The sequence below is a fragment of the Pimephales promelas genome, chromosome 1 (genome assembly GCF_988280905.1).
Source record: "Pimephales promelas chromosome 1, fPimPro1.hap1.1, whole genome shotgun sequence".
NCBI classification, from domain to species: Eukaryota; Metazoa; Chordata; class Actinopteri; order Cypriniformes; family Leuciscidae; genus Pimephales; species Pimephales promelas.
Window position 1 is genome coordinate 47,228,941 of NC_142769.1, and position 14,265 is coordinate 47,243,205.

A 14,265-nucleotide genomic window follows, 5' to 3' on the forward strand; every position below is an offset into this window, starting at 1 on the left:
TGGGCTCTTTCAGCATTATCCTGACCTGCACTAATTATTCGCTTCATGTAGCCTATGGAGTCCATGGACTATGTGCACCTTAGCATATGCTAGTTCCGGCTGCGAAACCGATATGTGGTGTCTAGTTTCCGGTAGCCTGATGGACGACGTAGACTAGAGGATGTATGTTTCTCCAGATGTCTTGAACATTTGCCGAATATTACAGTCGATTATGTTCATCGACTGGCAAATGATTTTTCTCCAGCTCCCCAGAGCAAGAGAGGGTTTAAATATTAAATTTCTCAGTATTTGCATAATTTTGAAGGGAACGTTAAACGTACAGTATGCGATTTTTGGCCACCAGGGGTGTTATTTAAAATAATAACAAAAGACGTACTTTGATGACGTCGGGAAAGAGCGTGGGCTCACGGTAGTTGTTGTCGCTGTCAATGACAACCAGCTCAGCTCTGCAGATTTAGCTTGTCAAGAAGCTTTAAATGCAACCCCAATGTTTACCTGTGTCATTTTTCTCCTGTCCCAAACCCTTCTCGGGTCATATTTTTCACCCGTACGTTTGAGCTTTACTGAGCTGGCTGTAGCAGCAGAACGTGCAGGCAAAGCATAATCGTGGTCCATAACTAGAGAAGAATATAAATATTACGCTCCTTCAATGAATGACCTATTTTAGAACATTTTTCATATATAGGGCGCACCGGATTATAAAGCACATAAGATACTGTAGTCAAACGTTTGACTGGGTTTGCGTTATTCATCCACTATGTGCTAAAGGCTAAAGGGAATGTAGTGAGTGCGCGGCGCCGGAGGTGAGGCGTTTATTTAGTAAGCGGGCACGTACATTCGCAGCCTGACTCATGAGTATTCAATGTGCGCGGATCGCTAACAGCAACAGTTGGCTGTTTTGAATGAGACGACCCGGTTACTATGAACGGGGAGCACTTTATGCGCGAGCAGCACCGGGGACAGTGTGTCTGTTAAGAGTGAGCGCTCGTGAGCGGGCACGTGATTTACACACATAAAAATACGTAGGCTACTACTTTTTTTTCTTCGTCATTTTCTTTGCTTTATTGGCGGTAGTCCAGTGTTCCCCTTTGTGTTTGGCGGTTTCGCCGGGTTCCGCAAGGAAGTTAGAGAAAATAGAGGAGTCAAAGGTTATATGACGCCATAGACGGGCGACGAAACGGAAATAAAGAAACGTCCCGTGTCTTCGAATTAAACTATAAATTTCTCCGTATTTGAAAGTTGGTGGAAACTGTCGGGATAATGTACACATCTAATAGAAATATATAACATAGATACAGTTATTTTTGCTATTTTTAAAGCAGAAAAAATACATATTGTGGCTTTAAGTCACAACAACATCCATGCTCAGACTGATCTCATGAAATTGCGTATGTATGACACGTATCACGTATTTTTGGCATGCTATCAACACGCACAATCTCTTTTCAGCGTGTTTATGAATACCGTTGACTTAATGTTAATACTGTATATATATATATATATATATATATATATATCATATGACCTACCTCAACCCCATCCCTAAACCTACCCGTCACTCCTACCATCCTAGGAAAAAATAAATATCGCTCCCCAGATGTAGATCTACATTTTGTTTTGTTTCGCTCGGACATTTGACGGCGTGTACGCGGTACACGTGGAATCACTCGGACATTAATGTTGCCATGCTACGTGCTCAAGCTATGCGATTTGGTAACTGTTATATCTCTCTATACATTATAAAATGCGAAATCATGCGTTAGAAAGTGCATTTTCCAGAACAGTTTGTGTTAGCCATTGTTTTGTTTATGATGTTCAGAGGCTATGAGGTTGACAACCACTATCTATATAGAATGTCATATAGATCAGTGTTGACAACCACTATACATGTCATACAGGGAGTAAAGGTATCCGACGTTGGTTCGTTCGTTATCAAGTTAGGCTGTTTAACACATATTAGGCTGTTCACACATATTTTTAAACAGGTCTCCCTTGCAAAATAGGTTCTAAACCCAGGGGCTTCTCCTGGTTAAAGGGTATAATATAATAAATAATTAGTAGCCTAAAAACTTCCTTCTAGTTGTCATGGATACGCAACGCTCCACTCTGTAAAGCGACTGCTTGGGTGCGGTGACAAAATGTGAAATATCGTTTACTTTTCACAATGCAGCAGCGCCTGGCTCCACCCAAATATGAGTGAAAACTGTGTTGGTTGACTTGACAATGAACAAACGAACATAGTTTTAGACAAATATATTTAGATAGCTAAGCTTTAGATAGCCGGTCCACTGATGTAGGATGTAAACAACGGCAACCGGAACTGAAGTACCCAACATCCGCCCTCAAGGCGGAAGTTAGCATTTTTCTCGTGCACAGAGTCTATTGAACGGAAGAAAGGTATGGGGCGCCGTTTGAAAGGCACTCGCGTAAACGTCACATTCTTTTGATTTTCCCGGCAAAAACGTCCCGAGTCCTTCACATAAAAATCAGTCTACAGGCTTTCACAGATAACCTAGGAAGTCAGGAAAGGTTTGATTTTTAAGTTTTTTTAACCTGTTCACACATGATTAAGCTATATATTTTTTGCATAGCCCATGGCACCTAAATTTAAATGACCAAAATGTGTTTAAAACTTGTTCTAAATACGTTTGCAAGTTTCTAAAGTATGTTGGGATTCTTTTTATTTTATTTTTTATTTTTTTGTTAAAGATACTCGAATTATTTAGCGTGTTTCCCTCAAGTCAAGAGTGTTGGTCTGTCCGGTATGTGCACGCAAACGTGGATCCAGACTACACACACACATAACCTACAGGTCTACTAACAAAAACACGCAAACACTCATACCCAGGTGGCTCATATACCAGCAGCCCCTGGCCTCCCTGTGCCCCTTGCCAGACCCCCAATAGATAAAATGTCCCCCTAAATCATATCCTTTTTCTCTTGCACACGAACACGCTTGACTTTAATAAGAGATATCAAATAACTCTTAAACCCTGATCCCAAACTTCTCATCAAACTTCTCTAAACACAACTCTATCTCTAAACATATTTTATTTAGCTGTTTTGGGTACAAAGGGACTCCTGACACTTTAACCTCTCCAGGGCATGTCTAACCCTTCTCCATTTCCAAAAGAAACTACACCGTCTGCAAATACACCGTTACCCAATCATCCCCGAAACTGAAGCTAAACTCCAGGTTACAGAACAACACTTAACATTTGTGGTTTAGAGATTCTGCTGTATATGTGGACAAAAGCCTCACTTAAATAACTGAAGATTTTGTTTTAATTATTGTCTGATATACCAGAGCATAAAAATAAAGGAACAGAAATAAGATATTGCCTAAATCAGATTGAAATTTTGAACTATCGGAAATTAAATGTACAGTATATATATATATATATAAAATTAATGTAAAAATTAATACGCTTTATCTAATCAATAAAATTGTGGTAACAGATTACAAGCAATATTATTAATTAAATTTAACAAATTAGAATTGAGTAATAATTAATCAAATGAATTCCTTAAAAGTTAAGTTAAAAGTTAAATGGCTTAAAAGTCATTTAAAATGAGTAAAGTTTACACCCAAAAATGTAACAAAAAATGTGAATAACAGACAGACGTCGAAGATTATTATATTATTGTATTATATTTGACGATTCTTTATTTTATTGCCAACATTGAAGACACCTGATGTTAACAAGCAGAATCACTGAAGGAGAAAACCGTAATTTTAAAACAATCCTAAAACAAACACCAACCACCATAATGGTGACTTATACGTTTTTTTGTTTGTTTGTGGTTGTTGTTGTAAGTTTTACTCATTTTAAATGGTTAAATTTTAAGGAATTCATTTGATTAATTATTACTCAATTCTAATTTGTTAAATTTAATTAATAATATTGCTTGTAATCTGTTGCCACAATTTTTTTGATAAAGATAAAGTGCATTAGTTTTTACAGTGTCGCTTCCAAAATAAAAGTTTGTGTTTACATTATATGTGTGTGTACTGGTAATTATTATTTAGTATACATAAATACACACACATGCATGTACATATTAAAGAAAATGTATCAGTATTATATATAAAATATTTATATATAATATAAATTATTTATACATATATATAAAGTGTATACATGCAAATATTTCTTAAATATATACTTTACATGCATATGTGAGTATTTATATATACATATATATATATATAAAATGTAAACTCAAACTTTTATTTTGGATGCGTCATTTTACATACATTATTTTATTGAGTTGTATTTATATTTAATGCATCCATTTCCCCCATCTTATATTCCCACAACTCCTCCTCTGGATATTTCTCCTCCTTTGTCCACCCCTTTTGAATTCTTTACGTTTTCCTTTCTCGTATCTGTCCCCCTTCCCTTCTTTCCACATGTGCAGTATGCCAGAGAAAGTGTGCAGGTTTCAAGGTCAGTGTTATCATAAGCTGAAGAGATCATGTCTGAGACGAGGAGCTCTGTTCCAAGATCCGTTCTTTCCTCCTTCAGCCGAGTCCCTGTTTTACAAAAGAACGCCTCCTCCAGGCCTGACGTGGAAGAGACCCAGGGTAAGAGAAGCTGATCGAGGACTGGTGCTTTTAATGTATGTCTGTGCACATATGTGCTAATAGTTCATTTTGTTAACTCTTGGAAGTATATTATCATGTAGATGGCCTCAAAGATTTTGTCGGGGCTAAAAGATTCACATCATTATATCAGAAAAATGTGTTGGGGAAAAAAAAGAAACAATTATTTGCTTTGTTTTTAAATAGTTTGCTGCAAGTCTGATGTAATGTGCATAAGGTTGGTGGCAGCTCAGTAGTTTCTGACGCTCTGGTATCAGTGAGTGGATCTGTCCTGGTGACTCTTGTGATTCTAAATGTGGCTGCACAGTCAGCAGCGTTAGAGATGTGTTTAATTAAAGGCCTTTCTGCCGGCTGCAAGGCGTCCGTAACCTGACTCTTTGGAGTATGTGTGTGTCTGCCTCGCGTGCATGGCTTCAAATGAGGGAGATTACCAACATTTTGTTTTACATTTACACATGCTCTGCTGATAAACCAACAGAACAATTAAAGCAATATTCTAGAACTGCAAGTGTAAAATCTAAAAAGCTGTTTTGATCAGAAAATATAATTTAGGGAATAATTTCATAAAACGGTAGTTAAATGGCTACTTGACTACTATTGCACATAATCTTCTTTTAGCCATTACAATTTAATTAAATAATAGTTAATTGAAATAACAATTTATACACTCTTAGAAGAAAAGGTTCTATGTAGAACCTTAAAAGGTTCTATCAGTGCTATGTATTTGGAACCCCTAAAAGGTTCTATACACTCTTAAAAAAGGGTTCCTCTGGGTTCTATATAGAACCATATGGGGTTCCATACTTGGCAAATAGAACCTTTTACCAAAAAAAATGGTTCTATATAGAACCATTTTGGAGTTCCATATATGAAGCGGGGGATGGAACCATTTCTGGTTCTAAATAGTGCATGTCATTAAACCATTGTTTTTTGTGAATTGATATTCTCCTTATGTTATTGTTTTTTCTATTCATTATCTAGTTTTGAAAAATGAACAAAACACAGTATATTACTCTGAAACATGTCTTTAAAGCAATAGTTCACCCAAAAATGAAAATTCTGTCATTAATTACTCGCCCTCATGTCGTTCCAAACCCTTAAGACTTTTGTTCATCTTCAGAACACAAATGAAGATCTTTTTGATGAATCTGAGACCTTTCTGTCCCTCCATTGACAGTTAAGCAACTACCACTGTCAGTGACGCTTAAAAAGTTCATAAAGAGATCATAAAACGAACTAATCCATTTTGAGCGATTTCGTCCAAATTTTCTGAAGAGACTCGATCGCTTTATATGATGAGTAATTAATGGCAATTTTTGGGGTGAACGATCCCTTTAATAAAATGAATCTGACCATAAACGCATACAAGTAGTTTGAGGGTCTTTACCTCTCACACACAGGAACTGTGTAAAGACCCTCGACTATTTGTGGATGGGATCAGCACAAGGGATCTGCACCAGGGCAGTCTGGGTAACTGCTGGATGGTGGCAGCCACATCGTGTTTGGCAGCTGAATCCTCACTCTGGAAGAAGGTTAGATAATATTTACACACACACACACTCACACACTAAAGTTTGGGGGCTATACGATTTTGTACGGGCTATGAGAAATTATTTTTTATTTAGCAAGGATGCATTAAATCGTTATAAAGTGTAAAGAACTGTATGATATTGTAAAATTCTAATTAATTCTGTTTTGAACTGTTTTCAACAAATCAGCATATTAGGCTGATTTCTAAAGGATCATGTGACAATGAAGACTGAAAATTTTAAAATACATTAAACATCGGAAATATACACTATAAGCTGCTTACTTATCAGTATTTCACTCCTTAGTTTTGTATTGTCTTATATTCAGGTGATCCCAGACCACGCTGAACAGGAGTGGCACCCAAAGCGCCCGGATCTGTACGCTGGAATTTTTCACTTCCGTTTCTGGCGACTGGGCCAGTGGACAGATGTCGTGGTGGATGACCGCTTACCAGTCAGCGAGGAGGGAACGCTGCTCTTCTGTCGTTCTGCAACGCCGCGGGAATTCTGGAGTGCTTTGCTGGAGAAAGCCTATGCCAAGTGAGACACTTGTAAAATAAGGCAGAATCTAAACATATATGCACTTTCAATTAAAGGAGTAGTTCACTTTAAAAAAAAACTTTTGCCGATAATTTACCTACCACCATGTCATGCAAGATGTCCACGTCTTTCTTTCTTCAGTCGAAAAGAAATTAAGGTTTTTGATGAAAACATTCCAGCATTTTTTCTCCATATAATGGACTTCAATGGGAACCAAACGGTTCAAGATCCAAATGAGAGTTTCAGTGCACCTTCAAAGGGCTTTAAACGACACCAGACGATGAATAAGGGTCTTATCTAGCGAAACGATCGGTCATTTAAAAAATAAATAAAAAAGTTTAAGATTTATTAGCACATTTGCTCGCCTTGCTCTGTTCTGTGATGCGCGTTCGTGACTCTCCTGTTTGAACTCGTTCATCAAAATGAACAAATCTTTTTTCGAGTCATTTCGTTCATTTCTTTCGTGGAAAATCAACCAAACGATCGTTTCGCTAGATAAAACCCGTATTCATCGTCTAGTGTCGTTTAAAGACCTTTGAAGCTGTCAATTGGACCTTGAACCGTTTGGTTCCCACTGAAGTCCATTATATGGAGAAAAATCCTGGAATGTTTTTAATAAAAAACCTTAATTTCTTTTCGACTGAAGAAAGAACGACATGGACATCTTAGATGACATGGGGGTGAGTAAATTATCAGCAAAAGTTTTTTTTTAAAAGTGAACTACTCCTTTAATTATGTCTTGGACTAGGACTGAAATTATGTCTATGCACATAGTAGACCAAGCTCCTTAATTTAAAAATCCAATTATTATCATTATCTCTCTCTGTCTGTCTTTGCCAGGCTCAATGGGTGTTATGAGGCTCTAGAGGGAGGTAATACCGCCGAAGCTCTGGTTGATTTTACTGGTGGCGTCTCTGAACCGCTGAGTCTGAACCAGGATGAGCTGATCAATCACGCTGAGCGGAGAAAAATGCTGTTTCAGACGCTAACCCACGCAAACAGCCACAAAGCACTCATCACTTGTTCCATTCGGGTCAGAAATCATCAGGAAAAAACATTCTAAACACCCTCAAATCAAGCAAATACCACATGATAATTGGTCTGTGTGGCCTGATAACTACAATGACACATGATATAACCATACAGCACTTATTACCTCTTTCATTTGTACACACTGTGTGTCTCTTTGTTGAAGCCAGCAGAAGGAGAGCAGGTGGAATCAGTTCTGCCCTGTGGACTGATAAAGGGTCATGCATACGGCGTGACTGCAGTCAGGAAACTGCGTATGTCGGAGACACTGCATGCCATGAGTAACGCAGCTCGTCTGTACATGGTTCGGATGAGGAACCCCTGGGGCACGGCAGACTGGACAGGAGCTTGGAGCCAGGGGTGAGTTCATGTGTGCCCAATAATCAACAATCATGCCACTGGTTAGCAGACACCACAATTGAGTTCTTGACTTTTCCCATGCGTTCTAGTCAGAAGAGTCTTCAAAAGATTGTCTAATTAACATTGGCTAGCAATAGTTAACTTAACTGTCACCGTCCCACAGGTGGGACGTTTGCCACTATATTTTTAAAACAATAATATCTTAGTAAATACCTTAAATAATATTGACAAACTATATATCATTTGAAAGCTTACAATCTCTAGTTTCCATATTTGGTGACCGATTTCCAAAATATATTACAGAGGAGCCATAATTTATCAATATAAAACAAGAATATTTTCATACTCATAAGGTGTGTTCAGACCTTTATTTTAAAATAGCAGTAAACATGAAAAATCATGAAAAAATGGTAGATACCTCAGTTTGTTTTCATGCCAAAAGTTCAAAAGATAGAATCCATTCAATTATTTTGGAAAAAAAGGTCTGAAAAGTTTGAAATATCAAGAAAAAAATAATAAATTCACCATTTGTGACGTGGCAGCTAGCTATGACTTACATGCGTGTTCTCTGTATGTGTTTCTTAGAGGTTCAATTCATATCAAAATCTGCCAAACTTCCCATGCTACTTCTGAATAGGATTTCTACTTCAGAAATTGTATGAAAATTGTGAAAATAATGATTCATATCACTCAAAACACGAATGGAAATGCAGGCGCCCTTATATGGGCAGTAATGGAGTCTGATTGTGCCCTAGTGAAAAAGTTTGGTACTGCGCTCAAACAAAATCTTACTGAAAGCTCATTTTTTGAGATATCAACCTAAAATTTGAAACAAAACTTGTTCAGATTTTTGGCTTTGATCTTTCTGCCATTTTAGAGTAGCCCAGGTTTTGAAAATATATATTTTATGTAAAATATGAATAATTAATATTTTTACATTGTACATTTCCATAAACTCAAACTTCTATAACTTTTTTTCTGTTTCACTTTCTTAATTTATTTCACTTCTACAAAAATCTGCCAAATGTCTTCTTTAAAACAAGACCAATCATATGTCTATATTCCAAAGCATTCTTGAATTACAACCATTTAAGTTCGACATGTGCATTTTCATGTCTATTCAAAAAAGGGGGGGTTACAGTTAACAGGTTAAGTGAGGTAGGCACTATTGTAGCAGGGCTTCGATTTTGGCTTTGTGTATTCAAGCTATGAAGCTTTACCTCCAAGGAAGCAATTGGTTTACGTCGAGTGAGCCTGAAATGCCAACGCGTTCTCATCCTAGGGCGTCATATAGTCATATTTTGAAATTTTGTCTAAATCCGACGCACATGGCACCCTTTAGCGTCAATATAACTTTGTTTAGTTAAAGGGATAGTTCACTTTGAAATACATTTTTGATATGTTTTAGCTTACCTCAAGGGCATCCAAGATGTAGGTGTCTTTGTTTCCACAGTATTTTTAATTTTATTTTGTGACATAATTCTTTGAAAACCGCTCCAGTGGTGCAATCGGTCAGCACACGATACTTATAAGGCAGTACAAAGCAGAGCAATGCCGAGGTTGTGAGTTTAAGCCTCGCGAGGAAAATATTTTTTGGATGCAAGAAACATTCGAATCTAGAAAGAAAAAGAGTTTAGGATCTAACGCAAAAGACCAGTCTATCTGCAAATGAAATGGAAAATCTTTAGCGTATGTTGTCGTACAAGACTTTTCCAAATGTTTTGACAAAATTTTACAACTATGATGAAGGTATTTGAGATTTAATGCTTGTGATATCTTCATTGTGTTTCCCTTCGCAGGTCTCCACAGTGGGAGCAGCTGAGCCGCAGAGAAAGGGAGAAGATGGGACTTATTGTCCGAGATGTTGGAGAGTTTTGGTAATGTAAATTAAGCTACAATTAGGGCGTACCGATATGAACATTTTGGCTGATACCGATAACCGATAATTCTTTATATTTGAAAGCTGATAAGAGATATATTGGCTGATAAAACTAAATCAAATATAAATATGTGCCAAATTTTGTTATTGGGCCAATGACGATAACAATAAAAATGAAAATATATCAGCCAATACCGATATGTATATCGGCATCCCTAGCTACAATATTTCAATATGTATGTGTATTTAGCAAAAAAAAAAAAGATAAATTACACACATTATTCTGATGTGAAACATGTTTTGACTCAATATTGTACATTTCTCATTTTCTTCAGGATGGAGTTTGAGGACTTCTGTCGTTACTTCACAGACATGGTGGTGTGTAGGTTGGCAGAAAAATCGTTCCTCTGGCCACAGACCCACTGGAGGGAGGTGTGCTGCCACGGGGCCTGGACCTACGGATCCGGGATCCCGCTTCCTTCCTCATCTTCTTGTCGTCTGAACATCAAGAGGCAGAAGCCTTCAACAGGGCTCCAGTGGTCCAAACAAAGGCCGGCTCAGAGACGAGATAAAAAAGAGCAAAGACTGAGTGAAAGAAAGAAGGAGGGACCAGCCCAAGGAGAAAAACAGAGAAAGAAAGAGCGTGCAGAAGTAAAACCGAAGCAAATGAAGGGAGGAAGAGAGCGTGTGAATAAACAAGGAGGGGTGGAGAGGAGATGGGAGAGGCAACTTGACAGGAGAAGTCGATGTGGAGGATGTATCAATCACAGAGACACGTTTCTACACAACCCCCAGGTGAATAACTCTGGGAATTTCTGAACCAAAATGATATTAAAGTATATGTATATACACTCACCTAAAGGATTATTGGGAACACCATACTACAGTAATACTGTGTTGGACAGAAATGTTGGCCCATATTAATAGGATAGCATCTTGCAGTTGATTGAGATTTGTGGGATGCACATCCAGGGCACGAAGCTCCCGTTCCACCACATCCCAAAGATGCTCTATAGACCCTTTTACAGTTGGTAAACATGGTGGCGGTTTTTTGTGGGCGGAGCTTAGGTGGAGGCAGAACGATCCCTCTGGCCGCTTCACTAACGCTAGTTAGCAAGGATTGTTAGCTTGTTTTTTTAACAATGACTGAAGAAAATCCAATATTATCTTAATGTGTAAGGTCACTCAGTGTGCAGGACCGCGATTGGTATTTCCAAAAGTTATTTTTAACGGACAGAACCAGATTGGCCGACCCGTAGCCGCCTACACGCTCACTCAATGCATGGACGATCTGACAGGATTAACGTTACATTACCTCGGGTGAGTGGCCTGACTTCTACACCTACCTTATACAGAAACCGATCGTAAAGAGAAACTGAGGGCATATAAATCTTTAGATGCCTATATGGTCCTGTACAAGACTTGTGTGTACGATCCGCAGTTCTGCCGAGCCAGCGCCGAGAATACGACAATGTAAACAGTGACATTACAGTGCGATTTTAATCATGTGAATATTTTCTAGAAATAAAAAAATCCTGATACAGCATATTATTTTTTCATTCATACTTGCACCAAACAACACAAGAAGATGACATTTAATAATAATAAAAGTAATTTAAGCTCCTTATTATGTAGCCGAATCTGTGCTGGTTTGTATTGGCCGCCTCCAGTTTTCACTCTTGTTTTGCCTCCGTGAGCTAGCACTCTTAATCAGATATTCCCTAATTTCACATTCACATGCTTGTCATTCATCTCTCTCTTAGTTCCTTTTTGAACTGGTTGGAGACGGGGCAGAGGTGTTGATAAGTCTGCAACAGGAGGACAGGAGGATGAAAAGGAGGGAAGGAAGGGGGGAGAACCTACCAATCGGCTTTGAGGTGCTAAGGGTAAGTGACTCAGAGATTTACAAAAACAGATCTGTTTCACTTTTGTGGATTTTGGGGTTTGTTTAATTTTGTACAAGCAAATAAATCAGTCCACGCAATATCACACGAGCAATAGTGGTGTTGTTCCGAATATCAACTGATATTCATGCGGTTGTGTGTATTATATTTTTATTTGTAATAGTTGACATATCTGTTTCTGAATGAATCAGTGTTTTTGGAACAAAACGGTTGAGTGAATGATTCACTCATAAATGTAACCTGAAACTGACAAACACAAATTGAGGAGTGTAACTAACTGTAATTTTAACTAAATCACAGTAAATCTGTAGACTTTAGTATGAATGTACATTTGGTCTTCTTCTTTCCATCCCTCCAGCTAACTAAAATACATTTTAAAGGGCACATATCATGCAAAATCCACTTTTTTAGCCCTTAAATGCATTTTGTTGTATATTTGGAGTGTTTATAAGTACAGAAAATATGAAATTATTCTCTTCAGGTGCTTCATTTATATCTTTATATTCTGTTTCGGTCCTATTTTTCAACCTGTTCAGATTTTTCTGTTCTCTATTATGTTTTTTGAACAATTACATCACAGTATTTGCAGCGAAACTGACAAATAAGGACATTGACTACCGGTCCAACACTTCGAGCAATCCGCCATTATTATTTCTCGCTCCGATTTTGTAGTCCGAGCTCAATGATGCAGAAGTTACGAGAGGGCTAGTCAAAATGTTTGGTTGTTGGATGTAGTGACCTGAAGCAATTCAGTATACACAAGGCGGAGGTTGCCGATCGACTTCTTCTGAATGAGGGGTAAATTCCTTCTATCATTAGTTGCTGTGTTTTCTGACGCTTTTTTAAACGTAAGTTATCATATTATTATCAATACAGATTTTTAGTGGTAAGATCAGACCGCAGTCATTTATCTTGTCAGTGTGATTGTTTTAACAAGAGAAATAGTCGACTTTCACTAATAACACAACATAGTTAACTGACATACCGCTGCATCCATATGAAAACATTGTTCTGCAGGTTCGTCGTCGTCTTTATCAACTCGCTCGCTCTGGCTCGAATATGTAAGGCTTGATGGACAAGTCTTCCGTTGTTGACATTTTGTTAACGTGTGAATAAAAATGTTCTTTGAAGCTATAGTAATCGTACTGTATATCTCTTATCAAACTACAATAATGGCCGAACGCGGGGAGTTGAACCGACCGTGAACTCAGCGACCTGGAAAGCGGGCGGGGAAAGACGCAACTCATTTTTATTTAAAGGGGCCGCTTCGAAACGACTTGCTCACAGAAGCACATCAGAAAAGGGGCTTGTGGAGCTTTAATAATGAGGAATTCAGACCCATGCATTGCAGTTATGCTTTATATAGACCACAAATGTATGATTTATAAGTAAAAATGAATGATTTAAAAGCATGATATGTACCCTTTAAGAATGTTTTGTTAATGTTCCGATGATGTTATGTAAATGTTATTTTTGAATGTTTTTCTAAGGAAACATTCTATTTTACAGGATGGTTACATTTGAATGTTCCCTGAACATTCTTAAAAAACAAACCATTTTGAACAAACATTCTATTAACGTCACTGGATGAACTTTGAGAGAACATTGCCAGAACGTTAGCTTATGTTCTGAGAACGTTCCTTTTCTTTCCGTCAGGTGGAGGTGAATCGTGTGTGTCGTGTCCAGTGTTTATGTGAGCAGGCTGCTAGCTCTGTGTACATGGACTCTCGTAGCGTCACTTTGCGTGTGACTCTTGGTCCTGGACGCTACGTCATCCTCCCCACTACTTTCCAGCCTGGTGCCACTGGTCGTTTCCTTCTGCGTTTTTTCTCACACTCACACGTGCGTCTCAGGTACAGGAGATTGGGTCCCTCTGTGAATCTGCTGTTTTGCATTCAAATGAGCTACTGATAAGTAAATAAGCGTAATAGTTTTAAGCCGGATTCTCAGTCACTGTCTCTACCTATTCTTTTATTTTGTCCACCGTCTTCAGGGAGTTGAAGGAAGAGCGACCTGCTCCTTCAGTCTGGCAGTGTTGTATTCCTGAGCCCAGCGCTGTAACTACAGTCCATCTGCTCAAAGCATCCGTCCTTTGCCATCCCAAACAAACAGGTTCAACAACTCTACATAAACTCAACTCATAAACAATTGACAAAACAAACAGGACTATGATTTTAGTGAGCATTTTCTGTTTGCGTCCATTCGTTTATAAAAAATGGGTTAGCAGACCTAGCAGTCTTAGGGTGTGTTCACACTTCGGTTCTCTTGGCACATTTGGTCCGGACCAAAAAAAAAAGAAAATGATAGATTTAGTCCTGGTTTACTTAGCGTACACACTTTCATTTTTAACACCGAACCTAAAGATTAAAAAAGGCTTTTATGACGTATATTTTGCAACAGAAACTTGTCAAACATCCA

General features: G+C 38.1%; 1 protein-coding gene across 4 annotated transcripts in view; it reads left to right on the forward strand.

The window, feature by feature from the left end:
* The window catches only part of LOC120469675 (calpain-5), a 56,113-nt gene that overhangs the window by 39,849 nt on the left and 1,999 nt on the right, over positions 1 to 14,265 (forward strand). For 3 of the 4 annotated variants that reach the window (XM_039658804.2, XM_089130688.1, XM_039658805.2), the window contains 10 exons: positions 4,423 to 4,588; positions 6,007 to 6,138; positions 6,464 to 6,675; positions 7,516 to 7,708; positions 7,871 to 8,064; positions 9,864 to 9,941; positions 10,279 to 10,738; positions 11,707 to 11,829; positions 13,504 to 13,700; positions 13,841 to 13,959. In XM_039658804.2, the coding sequence (XP_039514738.2) occupies positions 4,423 to 4,588; positions 6,007 to 6,138; positions 6,464 to 6,675; positions 7,516 to 7,708; positions 7,871 to 8,064; positions 9,864 to 9,941; positions 10,279 to 10,738; positions 11,707 to 11,829; positions 13,504 to 13,700; positions 13,841 to 13,959 (1,874 nt within the window). The remainder of the gene's footprint in view (positions 1 to 4,422; positions 4,589 to 6,006; positions 6,139 to 6,463; positions 6,676 to 7,515; positions 7,709 to 7,870; positions 8,065 to 9,863; positions 9,942 to 10,278; positions 10,739 to 11,706; positions 11,830 to 13,503; positions 13,701 to 13,840; positions 13,960 to 14,265) is intronic. The other variant, XM_089130697.1, reaches the window with a different exon arrangement.